Consider the following 13,414-nt stretch of genomic DNA (forward strand, 5'->3'; position numbering starts at 1 on the left):
GTGAAAAGGTCAAGTTGATGTGGGGAGCTTTACAAGGATACAGCCTCATCAGAACTTTTCATGTTGGGATAAGATGTTCAAGCCTTAAAACGAGAAAGAAAAGTACATCAAGAGCTGTACTTTGTGGATGATGTCATCTTCTGTTCATTGAAGGCTCCTGCAATATTCAGAGCCTGACCATGACAAGAGTATTACAGGTGCTTGAAACCTGTGGGAAACATAAAAGATTCCACCAAAGGCAGATGGATTTCTTATGAACCTGCTTTGGCATGTGATTCTTCCAGAGAATGGAAGAGGAAGAGCATCATTTGAAATCTTGAAAGCAGTGCGACGTCCAGGAGAGAACCTCTAATCATCAGTGTGGTGTGATACCGCAGAATAAGTTTCAACACAGCTCTGCCTCTCCACCCCAGCCGAAACTTCCCTCGCCTTGGAGACACCTTTGGTGTTTCATGTCTGCTCGGTAATGAACGCGAGCGTGCGTTCCCCGCAGTGTCCTTGTTCTGCTAGTACAAAAGCAAAGCCTGTTGAAGTGCTCTGGTGACTTACCAGATAGCAACTTAAAACAGTGATAGTTTACCAAATGTTTAGGCAAAAAAAAAGGTGTGGGTGAGTTCAGGTGATTCCTGAATTTCAGTTAAATTGTACTGGGAAATCGGCATCATCTGTTCCCACGGGGGTCGCCGGGTCAGCAGCCACCCGAAAAGCAATGTTCTGGCTCGAGGCACAAGCTTGTGTGTTAGCTGTGCTCTGTGTCTACACAGTCCTTATCTGGGCCACTAACCTTGTTAGGTTTTCTGATCAAAGAGAATAAATTTTATTTGGTTTTCTAAATAACAGTCTTCTATGGCAACCCTTGTGGGCTTTGCTGAGAGCTACTGGTTGTCTCTTTTCTCTGGAGTCCGGACGTAGCATTTGATTGCAGTTGCCTACTAAGGACCCTGCTGCATCTTTTGTAAAGGAAGGATCTTCTCCTGCCAGACTTACAAACCAGAGTGTTGTGTTCTCCCCATTTAAAAACTCTGTGGGTTTACCTGTTATTCTTCTTCAGCTTTTTTCTTGCAGCCCTACAACGCCAAGGAACGTTTTGATTCCTCAGTCACATCGATCACGTTCTTTTAGTTATATCAGATAAAATTTTCCAAACTCTGCGAAGTCAGCCAGCTACCTAACAACCTTAAATTTGCAGGCACGCCTCATTTTTCAGCTCTCGAGGAGCAATGCACATTCAGGCCATTGCTCAGCTTTGACACAGACTCCTTGGGAGAGAAGGTGGTTTGGCGTGGCCAGTGCATGTATGTGTATTTACGTGGCTCGTTCCCCTCCTCTGGGGGCAGTAACTCTGTTAGATTTTAGTCAAACTTTTTCTTCCCTGTCAGCTGATGTGTTCTGGAAGCTCATGCACTTGCCAAATCTGACAATTTTTCTTACTAATTGACTCTAATGTGAACTGCTCTATGCAGCCCCACTGCTGGCTGATAAAAAAAAAAAAAAAGTAATGAATTTTTGCTTAACTAGCTGATTTAATTAAAATGTTTTATACTGTAATTGTATGGTTTCTATAAATGGAGAGGTAATTTTGTTTAATGAGTTCCTAACCAAACATAACATTCCTGACTGTATGTAGCCAGATTTGATAAAGGTCACAAATGCTGAGATTCCAGTGTTTGCTTTTGTAAGTCGTGATGATCAAACAGCTTGATTTGGCACTTGAAATATCCTGTCAGGATTGGTTCTCTCTATTCCTGTTTATACCAGAAATTATTAGGATAGTTTTAGGAGCAGAGGGGGTTCTTCTCTGTATCTGAACACTGTTCATTATCTTTAAAGTGGAAGTCTACTGCCAAAATCACGTCTCATTGTCAATTAGTGGCTTCTCTGCAAACACATTAATTTAATGCCCCTGCTGAAGAACCGTGCACATTGGAACATCTTGCTGCTAAAACACTACTTTTCAGAGCACTTTGACACAAATCACTCATGAATAGCAATTTATGCTGTGATGGTAATGGGACGTGACATGAAGCTATCTTTGATTAAATTTACCACAGCTTACAACTATTAGTAAATAGAGCTAATATAGATAGTCATAACAGATTTCTAGAAGGTGGATAAGGAGAAAAGCAGATTATGGATTCCTTACCTGCACGGCTCCTAATGAATACCTTCACACAAAATGACTGTAATAAATCAAAGTCTAAAATAAAAACTCTGATCTTCTTAAAAGTTTTATTTTTTTCCTGTCTCCAACTTTGGCGAATTCAGCAATGACCTAAATAAAAAAGAATCAATTACCCTAAAATAAATAAGTTTGCCGTTTGTTCTGCAACCTTTTCATTATACTGTTTAAGAACACAAAATAAAATATCTCTCTCTACTAAAAGATCAAAAACTGGGGAAATGGTGCATTTTGGGAAAAAAAGAGCTCATTCGTCCTCCGCTACTGTCCCTGATGTCAGCAAAATGTTGTCTCCTTAGAACAGAATTCATGCAAATGTTTATTTTGCAGCGCTCTCATGTTCCCTTTGTTAAAGAACTAAGCCATAGTTTCATTGTCTTATTTCCTATTTGGTAAATATCATTTTCTCCTGTCCTTTCCGCAGCTACCATGGAAACAAGTGAAAATGCTTCAGATTAAATATTTTTTAAAAGATTTTTTTTCCTTGGTAGAAAACGGTACTGGTTTTCAAAATGCGTATTGATATAGGAGATGAAGGGGAATATGTTTGAGCAATGGACTAAAGGTGGCTTTGTATCCTCTTGTATTGATAAAAGTATGTTAAAAACACGTTGCCTCAGTTTAACACTAGAAACAAAACAAGTCAAGTATTCTTTATTTTCTGAAAAAAACGTGTAGGGTGAAGTGTTAAAGAACCTATGAAAATAATAAGATGCATATAAATAAAGCACAGGTGAAATCATAAATAATTTTGATACTTCAGAAATAAAAGCCTTATTACCTCTCCTTCGATCACAGGTACTTTTTATTCCAAGTGCAAGAATAATATATTTTAGTGCTGAAACTAGAACATTCCATTTGGCAGGTTGAGCCCTATAAAATTAATAATATCTCCAACAAACATACCCTAAGACGCACTGTTATTTATATGCAGAGAATGGCGGCTTATTTACCCAAACATTAGAGTGATCCAAAATGTTCAGCTAAGCAGGAACACAAAATATGATATTATATTATGTAAATGGGTTTGTGATACGCTCTGCTGGATAATAACTTCCAGATGTCTCTGTAGCCAGAGGCTGACGGATATCAAAGGCAGGTTGGCTGGGAGGGGAGACGTGCCAGCTGGTGAGACTGGCTACTGCTAAGTGTAGCGGAAGGTGAAAGCTGGTATTTCTTCACACTCACTGGTTTTATTTGTGGACTAGTGAAAAGTCAGTGGCTTGCAGCCTTCTTTTCACGAGCAGAGATGAGATTAGGGGGGCTACAGGTATCCCACATGTCCTGTTCTTTCAGTGAATTACTTTTTGACCTCTTTTGTGGGTACAGGTTGAGTTTAGGCCCAGTTTCCAAAGAAATGAAAGGCTGACAAGCCGTGGACCAGCAGTGGCAGGAGCTGATAGCCACTGGCTGGATGGCTATTCTGACTTGCCTTTTATTGCCAGAGCTAAACGCAGATAAGGAATCTCCCTGGACTGTCAATGCCATGGCATAAATGGAGTTTGTGAGAGCACCATACATCCTCACCAGTTTGGAGTAGGGTTTCCTAAATGTGGTTTTAAAGCCTGACAGTCCCTAGGGGTTTAGCTGCATGTCCTTTGCCGAATGGGGCAGGTTGTGTTCACCAGCGTTAAATGCAATGCTCAACTGAAAGGGATTGGAAATTACTCCTGTAAGATGCCATTGAAGTCACTGACATGGACTTGAAGAAAGCCCTACGCCTTCTGTGGGGCAATCTTTGAGAAGAAAGATCTTTTCACAGTTCTTGCAGATGAGACTGCACCTCCTTCAACCTTGCGTTGCTTTCTGAGACCTTCACCTTTCATCTCAGTGACAGGTTTCCAGTTGACTTCAGTATGTTTTTGATTGACTTTAACTGGTAGCCCAAGAAAACCCAAAAGAGTGGCAAGGGGGGAGTTGTAGGGCAGGTTCTGCTACACTGTACTGCACTTCATCGTACTGCAGTTAATCCTGAGCTCATCGCTGTGATCAATGTCAGAGAGGATGGTCCCTGAGAGACTCTTCCCCTGTCCTACAACTGCTCACAGCGCATATTGTAGTTGCACTTTTCAGAGAAAGAAGTGTTTCATTAGCAGAAGACACAGCGGCTGCGTTACGATTTGCCCACGTTAGCATTGTGCACACATATGTCCACAAACTCACTAGAAGAGACACTGGACAACTCCGAGCAAAGCGTTGATCCCATGTTTGCAGAATGTAGGCTTTAAATAATACAGCTAGCACGGAATGCTTTGCATCGCTTCGTTAACAAGCACTACAAAGTTCTGCCCTAATATGAATACTAAGGCGTTAGATCATACTGAATCCAAATTCATAACAAATTTACATCCCAGCGTGATCTTTTCTCCTGTTGTTTTTCTTCATCCCACACTTTTTAATCACTTTTTCTCCTTGAACTTGAAGGTTTTCATCTGTTTTGGTTCAGCTATATTTCTCTAGCTTTTCAATGTCCTAAAGTAATAGACAGGCGTAATTAGTAAATTATCTGACTATTTTATATCCTCATTTAATTGTCTGTCTGTTGCCACATGTTCCTGCTTGGTGTTTGATCCTGTTGTAACAAATTACAAATGTCACAATGTAATTTTCGGAATGGAGAGTGGATTTAATTTTGCGCTGGGCATGTGTTTCATGGACAGGCTTCTCTGCTTTGCTGCAAACACCCATCATCCTTCTCCCATGTGTAAGAGGGTGATGGCACCTCACAAAAGCAACGGGAGGGAAACCACTCTAAAGCAGCAGCACTAGAGGTTCTCGATTTGACTGTGAGAAGGACTACAGACAGATAGTGTTCTGATGATGCTACAAAAGGTAGAGGAATATTTAATCTTTCAAAAATCTCCGCCTGAGATTCTGGAAAGCATATGGCCAGTAAGGCCATATGAGAAGGAGCAGTTGATACCTCAGTGAAAACTGTTATTCAGCAAAAACAGGATTGGAAGCTGTATCTTAGAATTAATTTTATCTGGTGTCCCATTCTGCTTTTGAGTTGAACTTTAGATCTCTGCAAACTCAAAAGTACAGGAGAGTTTTCTGGGGCTTATGGTTAGTTATTGCTGTTATTCCAGAGATGTTCTTGGATGTTTCAGTCAGAGATCTGAATAGTTCTGGCATTTATACTCACCAGACTTTGTTACTGCATTTGTCTCACAGCTTTTACACAGCAGAAAACATGTACAACGTATTTAAACAACACCAGAGAAATTAAGGTCATGAGAATACATCGTCAACAAATGAAGATAAAAAAGAGCTGTTGTTTAAAGAAAAAAAAAAATTGTTGTTGCACGACACGTTTGAAATTCCACATAGCAAATTCAGAGTTGTGTTGATGATTTATTCTAATGTAGGAAAACATCATCAAGAGTGACAAGCAAGCTAGTCACTGTCTAGTCACCTGCCAGCAAATATTTCATAAAGACTAAAAAGGCTGGTACTGCCTTGCTGAGCTGACACTAATTATTTCAGTATACACGGAGCTTTGGGATTCATGTTAATTCTCAAGTCTGTCTTTAGTTCAGACTCATTCCACTGTGTAAACTCAGCAGAGCACAAATTATTTGACCATCCTTTCATAATCTGTCCCCACGCTCACTTGCCAATTATATAAACTGATCCAAATACCTGCTCTCAAAGGATCCCCGTTTGGGAATCACAAGCCAATTAGAAAAAAAAAAGGGATATCCACTTTTCTGTAGCTCATGTCTGGTAGTCCTATTTCATGTTGACATTCATTTCTGGGTATCTTCTTTAGATAACATTGTTTTCAGCAGTGTTCAGAAAAGATACGTTTCTGGCGATAAAACCCTTTTAGATGAAAACTCCATTGGATATAGCATATTGCATCCCATAGGAAGGATGAGCTCAACAGTTCCTACCAATATCCTGAACATTCCCAAGAAAGTCTCCCACTGCCTCATCACGATACTGTTTCTTTGTTCCTTACACATTTAAGTGAGTATTTTTAGAACAACATCTAAATATTGAGCAGTGGTGTAGTCATCCTGCAGCAGCTTAGTGATGATGCTTGTTGAAGGTGTGTAGAACAGCATTCAGGCAAACACAAAACAGCAGTCACCTTGGTGGCATGAGTTGGTGTGAGAGAGGATTTGAGAAACGTGGCTGTGAAAGTGACTGAAAAAAGACCACATTCATCTTTGTTCTGCCAAAATTCAGCTCTGGAACTGGCCCATTTTTAAGGTTTGCAGTAAAAATAGCTGCATTTTTACACAAATGCTTCCAACCGTTGCGATCAGTGGATGTCTGCCCTCCACAGGTGGCACAGATCAGAGCCACGACAGAGCTGTGGGAATGGCCTCCTTGGTGCTATGCCCGACTCTCGGCATGCAGAAGTTGCAAACAGCTTTGGAGCCACCTCTCAGTTCCGTATTCTGTTTAGTTTTCATATACTGTATAGTTTTGAGGTGACTGCCTGCTGCATTGCACTTCCAGATCAAGAATTGAAATGTGCTAATACATGGATTTACATCAAACTATAAACCCCAAAGTGATGATGCCCGCTGAAATCATTGCCTACGGATAACTGCTTGCAAATGTTTGTAGGACGTTTGAGTTGTAGGTTTTGAGTAAGACTAAAAGTAAGTGTGGCCTAAAATTGCAGGAGCCTCAAAAAAAAACTTTACTGTTTTTTGCTGTGATATTCTTGGATTTTGGTATATTCGTTTTTGAGTGGGGGTTTTTCTGAAAAAAATAGCTGAAAGTTGTAAAATGCTGAGAATAGTGTTCCCTCTGGATCTTACCTCAAGTCAAGAGAAAGTGGCTTACACTCTTTCTGGTTTATGAAAGTTTAAACATTTTCTGGTAGGAGTGCAGGTCGCCATATGATGAAAGCTTGTCTTTGTTACTTATCTTTTCTGTGGACTTTCCAGAAGTCATGCCTGGAATCCTAGGCAGCCACCAAGTATTTAAGTATTGAGACTGAGTAACCTCTGAAGAGCCTCTCCAAATCTACATTTCATCGAGTCATCATTCTATACATCATTTTAATAATAAACTAGACTCTTGAAGTCCAAACCATGGTCGCACCATTTTCGTTTTATGCCACAGCATTTTAATATGTCCAACACCAAAGTATGCCATGGGCAGAATCCATAGTTTAAAAAAAAAAAAAAATCACAAAGAAGGACTCAAAAGTGCCCCAAATAATGAAAATTGTTTTCTACCTGAGATCTGTTACGCTGCCCAGACTGTGTGGGGAGATGCGTGTTTGGGATTTGTGTTCAAAACCCAGCTCTTTTAAAAAGGTCTTTCCTCATGAAGCACTAAGAAGTTGAACTAATTCATCGTTGCAGCTGTGGAGCTGACTCTCTGGTTGTGGTTTGTTTGGTTTGGCAGGATATGTCTGCAGAACCACAGACTGCAGGTTACTGTAACCCTGTTAATGCCAAGGAGCAGGGTAACTTTGTACTATAACGTGGGGCCCATGACATAGGCTGTAAAGGAATTTTCTCCTTTTTTTGTCTTCTTTATTGCATTTATTAGAAATTTGCAGAAACTTCTTTACCCCCAATGTGCTGCTAAAGCTCCCTGCAGCTGGTGTAATGAAGACCATATATTCTGGGAGGCATCTTGATTTGAGAGTGACAGCTCCATATATTTGTGAAAATGAAGTGGCAGCAGTGAGGCATATTGTGTCTTCGTGATACAGAAATACATCATGTTAATAACAATAATTTTTACAGTTCCATGTGACCGTTTGCACACAGGGAAGAGCCGCTGTTGGGAGAAGCCCTAAGAAGCGAGGAACAAGCTAACTGGTTTTGCTTTCTTGTTTCCAAACAGGCCAAAGGAAGGAAGGCTGTGCCCGGAGAACTGGCGCCGCAGCAAAGCGACACGCTGCTCCCGTGGCGCCAGCATCAGAGCGCCAACGGCCTGCGGCGGCAGAAGCGGGACTGGGTCATCCCACCCATCAACGTGCCGGAAAACTCCAGAGGACCCTTTCCGCAGCAGCTGGTTCGGGTAAGTTAAAAAATGAAACCGAAACAATAACAACAACGGTAAATTTGCAGTGGGTCCGGCGAAGTAGTGGGTTGGTCCAAGCTCATGGCATGGGACATCTGGCTGGAAGCACCGGCTCTCTGCTCTTCCTCCCTCGTGCAAGTTGCGTTTTACACGCTGCTGAGGTGCTTCTTTTCCAAAGTGACTCGCCCCAGTTTTCCCTCCCCCGGCTGAACGGCAGCCTAATCGCCTCCTTCCAGCCGGTCCCTCGAGAGACGCTGGTGTTGCTGCCAAGATGGCACTTTGCCCGCGCTCTCATCCAGAAAACGGCTGCAGGTGTAACGCTGGGCTTGGTGGCACCCAGCGACGAGGGGGTGCTGCATCCTTCCCTTCCTTCGCGGAGCCGGAGTGCAGATGCGTGGCGGGGCGAGAAGCTTGGCTGCCTGCCGCCGCTGCAGATGGATCCCTCCGCCTCTGTATGGTGCTGGTTTCTTCCTTTACAAGGATGATCTCTGAGATCAAGTTTACCCATGGGGTTTTCTGTGATGATTACTGGATGATAGGAAAAGAAAAAGAAGGGAAAAGAGGCCTTTGACAGACGTATTTGGTTCATACATTATTGCTGTTGGTAAGTGTTAGCAAAATGCAAACACATGATGCTCCTCTTGCGGGTGCTCGTTTCTGGTTTTGGAGTGGTAGAAAGATTAGCTGTAAAAAAAGAATTCCCTGGCAGACTTTTTCAATTCTTCCCTTGGAAGAAAATGGTGATGATTACAAAATTTCAGAACTTAATTTGAGCAACAGTGGTGTGTCCTTGGCACCCCTTCTCAGGAAGTTTACTCAGTCATCGTGGATTCAAATGAGTTGTCATCATTACCTGTTTCACACTGATTAGCTGATACTCTTCTGCATAACCCATGTCTGGAAGGAAAAAAGGAGCTCGCCGAGTTCTTTAGAAGTTCAGGTGAACCTTGCAATGACTCATCAGGTGACTGAAGGTGCATGTTTCCGATTCACCAAGTATTGAGTGCACTTGAATTGCTGGTGTAATTTCTTTGTGCAATTAAGGAAGTATGACAACGAATAAAATGGCAAATGTTTTTATGTTTGTCCTGCAAAAACAGGGAGGGAAGCCAAGGAGTCTTTGTGTGGTCAGCAGTGCTAGGTATGGAGTGACCTGTTAATGTGTTGTCCTTCTAAGTTAAAGAAATGTCTGAAGAGGAGAATAACCTGATGTGTCAAAAATATCTTCCTAAATCAGATTAATAATTTAGATGAATTCCTGTGAAAAACAAGTGGAGTGCTTGCAAAATGAACTTATGTTCCCTGCCCCACTCCCTGCTGATTTCTTTTGAGCTTTGACTAGACAGCGAGAGGACAACTTGGCACCACCTTACCATGGCAAATTTGCTGATTTATAGGGACTGAAATCTCTGTGGCACTTTTTCCCCCTACAGTCTGGAGATGAAACAGAAGGACTCAAGAATGCAAAACTCCCAATATTAATGAAAGTGACAAATAATAAATTTTATATAGGTACAGAAGAATTTATATTCATCACTTAAACTACCAGTAACCTTGGAAAGATAACCTAGCTGATGGAAACACAGAGCTCCTAGGTTGTCAGCGATATATTCCGTTGCAGGTTTTAAATACAGATGCTAGAGGAAACACTGAAAATGAAGTGAAAAATGGAGTGGCAAAGAAAGAAATGGGTTATGAAGGGCTGCTTTCCGTTTCACCTGACATAAGGAACGTATCGTAATGACAGGGAAGACCATACAAAGAGTGCAACTCAATTAAGTGTGAGACCCCTGATGTTCAGGCTTTGGTTGAGTTTCTGCTCATCTGCAGCATCTCCTCTATCCAAGAGTTACACCTTCCCCTCTTAGACTTTGCTCTTTAATTATCCAGAATAGAACAAATCACGGTCTTTGAAGACCAGCACTATCTGATTATTTCCATCCACATAATCTTCAGATTGCCCTGGAGCATTCTGCTGTCTCCTAAATCTAGGTAACAGTTTTGATCTGATTTCCTATGCTTTTGCTCACTGGGCGCTGAATATTTTTGTGTCCATCTGCTCAGAAACTGGAGCTAGAAGCGCACATGGGAAGTTACAGCTCATACCCCGTTTGTACGGGAGGAAGTCTGTCACAGTTTTCTCTGCTGGTTTATGTAAAGTGTTCAAACCCAACGCTAGTTCCAGGACACTGAACGTTTTTTGCTCTGGAGTGCCCTGCTTGAGCTTGCATTTTATAGGTAACAACTAATGGAAACCAGTCCGTCCATTATGATATCTGTGGTTCTCGTTACCTCCAAGGAGAGGAAGGGATGGCATGAAAAATCTGGACATTAAAAAACCAAAAAGCCCTACCAGAAGTACATTTTCATAGTGCCTCTTGCTGTTTGCGTTTTTATAGGTCAGACTAATTTGAAATGCATAGGCAAATCTTTCGGGTTTCCTCCTACTCCTGCTTCCTATTGTGAAGGTAAAAATTCCATTTTATGGAAGTTGATTAGTTACTTGTCAGTATTTTTAGCAAGGCTGTGCCTGAATGAAGTTTAAATCACAGGAAAGGTGAATGCAGCTTGATGGGAGCCACATACCTCGAAACGCAGCCCTATCTGGTTCAGCTGGGATCAACTATAATTCTCTGCTCATTAAACCATTTCATTCTGAGAAAATATATTAAATAAAAAAGTTTTTAGAAAAAAAGAAAAAAGGAAGACGTCACAACATTATCCCTGCCAAAAATAACTCTGTTAATTACAGGGTTTTTCCTTTCAAAGGAACATCCATGTCTGTTCATATGCATCAACCACACTAACTAGGAAATGTTTTTAAGAAAAATAATATGTAAAAGAATAATAGGAATTTCTGATTAGTTTCGGGTACTGAAAATTTTTACGTATTCCTCAGAGAGTTTAAATAAACATCTTGACATGTGTAAGCTAAAAGTAATTTTTATTGGTATAAAAAATGTCTTGCACATTTTGGTTTTGTCTTTGAGCTGAAAAAACAGTTATCAAATTTTATTGATATATGCTTATTTATTTGGCAAACATTTATGAAAATGTAGAGTTTAATTTCCTTGTGCTTCACTTCCACCTTTGTATTAGGAATAATATTTTACATGCTGTGAAATATTTTACTGTAGTGAGGATAATTTTGTTACTAATTGTCAGGTACTCTCGTTATTATAACTATGAGGTCCATAAAAATGCCTATTAAAAATAAAAAAAAACCAATATGAAATCCCTCTCCTTCCCCAAGCAAATGACTCATGCAAGCACACTGATCAGCTAAGATAATATATTAAATAGTTGTGTCCTTGCTGAGTACCATTTGTTTTCTCACTGACTCATCCTTTTTAGCTACGTGTCTAGCTAATTCTTAATTATCTATTATGTAATTATCTATTAGCTAATCTTGTATTTCATCCTCTTTTGAACTTCAAAAAGTATCTCGGTTTTGGATCCACATACAAGTCTCCAGCTTCTTTTAATGGGAATGTTGAGTCAGTTTTCAAGACTGAAGTCTTGGCCCATTTCACTGGGCTGCAAGAAACTCATTTAAAAGACCAAAGTCCTGTGCAGGACTGGCCTTTGGTCATGGCACGCTTGGATAGCAGGCTCCTCTGTCAACCCCTGCAACCCTATTCGCCTTATGAATGCTCCAAACTTCCAACTTTATCTCCAGCACCTTTCTAGAGCTTTTATGAGCCGCCTGTCTCTAACTTGATCTGCATAGACACTGATTTTTCCAGATTTCCTTTATTAAACTTTGAACTGAAAAATGTGATATTTGCCCGTTATATCTCTTACGATAAACTACAGCTTCGTTCTCATTCCACGAGCACAAAAATCCACTGAGGTTGACCGAGACAGGATCTTGGTGCTCTTACAAACTGCCTTGATTGCGCGCTCCAGGCACAGCATGCTCTTGCATATCCGAGCGCTGGTAATCTCAGACACGAGAACACTAGAAATAATCTAATGTGTATAACAGAGAATAAGAGAGAAGGATGCATTTTATGTAAATTTAATCAGAAAGTCCTGAAGCGGGTTGGAAAGTTGGTGGAATTCAATATACCTGCAGACTCTTGCGTTGCTTCTTAGCAGAGATGTTGATTGGTTGGGTTTCGTGCGACACGGTGCACGTTAATGAACAGAGGGCTGTTCTTAGCACGCTCGAAAACCCCGCGATGGGCTCTTGGGTGGTTTAGCACCTGGTAAGCTGTGTGGTGGAATTGGATACTTAATATGAAAAAAGTTGATCGCTCGCTCAGGAGCTCCACAGCCTGTTTGTTTGCTGTAGCCCATCCTGGCACAGGAATTAGGTGTAGCTCTCTGACAGTCTAAAAACCCGTTGTTGGAGATACACATGAGCTATACTGAGTGGCAAAATCCACACCGGCTTAGACCATCAGCCCTCACTATTGCCGTTTCCTTTACTCGTCATGGCCATTTCAGCATGCACCTTTGCACTGTTTTAAATAGTTTTATTGTAGGAAATCCCTCATGCCTCCTCTATCAACCACATTCCTTACTGCTGTGAAATTGGCAGTGCAGAATCCATTAACTCCCAGCTGCAAGACAGATGGCATCTGTCTGTGGTGAGAGAAGGTTTGTTGAGAAAAGGCCTTGCAAATGCTTCCCAAAGGACATCAGACCTTACTTTTCCTGAGAGAGATGCAGACAGCCTTGATTACAAATAGGGCTAGATCTTCCTTGTTCTTCACGGGAACAGGTGTTTCTTTTGCCTTACCAACCACAAAAAAAAAAAAAAAGTAAATCTGCTAGTTGTGGCTCTCTGTGCATCTCGTCTTTGGTACCCCTGTGAGCATCACTTGCTGAAATTCAGAAATTAGGCAATTTGGTCTCTATTGTGACAGTCAGACAGAGGTGAGAAGGAGCAAGCCCAGAGGGTGGAGAGGAAATGGGACATCGTGCATGTTGTGTTGCTCTGTAGAGGCAAAGCCTTTCTTTGGAAGCTGGGTGAAGGATGCAGATTGCAACAGCTCTTGGCTCTTGACTGTGATTTCCTTCCACAAACCAACCTGACAGCAAAGAGAGAAAGATTAGCAGGAAAATGATTCATTAAGCATTCATGTTGCCACGATCTTGGCTCTGGGATTCATCTGTCCTCTGTATGTGTGTTACCGAACCGGGACTCGGCACGCTTGGAATGAACGGAGAAAGGGAAACACAACACATTGCTACGTTCTTGATGCGTCCCTTTGAAATTTCTTATAA

The 13,414-nt window shown here is 41.3% G+C and overlaps 1 protein-coding gene across 2 annotated transcripts in view; it reads left to right on the forward strand.

Annotated features, from left to right (window-relative positions):
- Positions 1-13,414, forward strand: part of CDH4 (cadherin 4) — a 459,932-nt gene that overhangs the window by 289,933 nt on the left and 156,585 nt on the right. For both annotated transcript variants that reach the window (XM_086622684.1, XM_086622683.1), the window contains one exon: positions 8,000-8,176. In XM_086622684.1, the coding sequence (XP_086478810.1) occupies positions 8,000-8,176 (177 nt within the window). The remainder of the gene's footprint in view (positions 1-7,999; positions 8,177-13,414) is intronic.

This window comes from Tauraco erythrolophus, chromosome 18, assembly GCF_009769465.1.
Source record: "Tauraco erythrolophus isolate bTauEry1 chromosome 18, bTauEry1.pri, whole genome shotgun sequence".
NCBI classification, from domain to species: Eukaryota; Metazoa; Chordata; class Aves; order Musophagiformes; family Musophagidae; genus Tauraco; species Tauraco erythrolophus.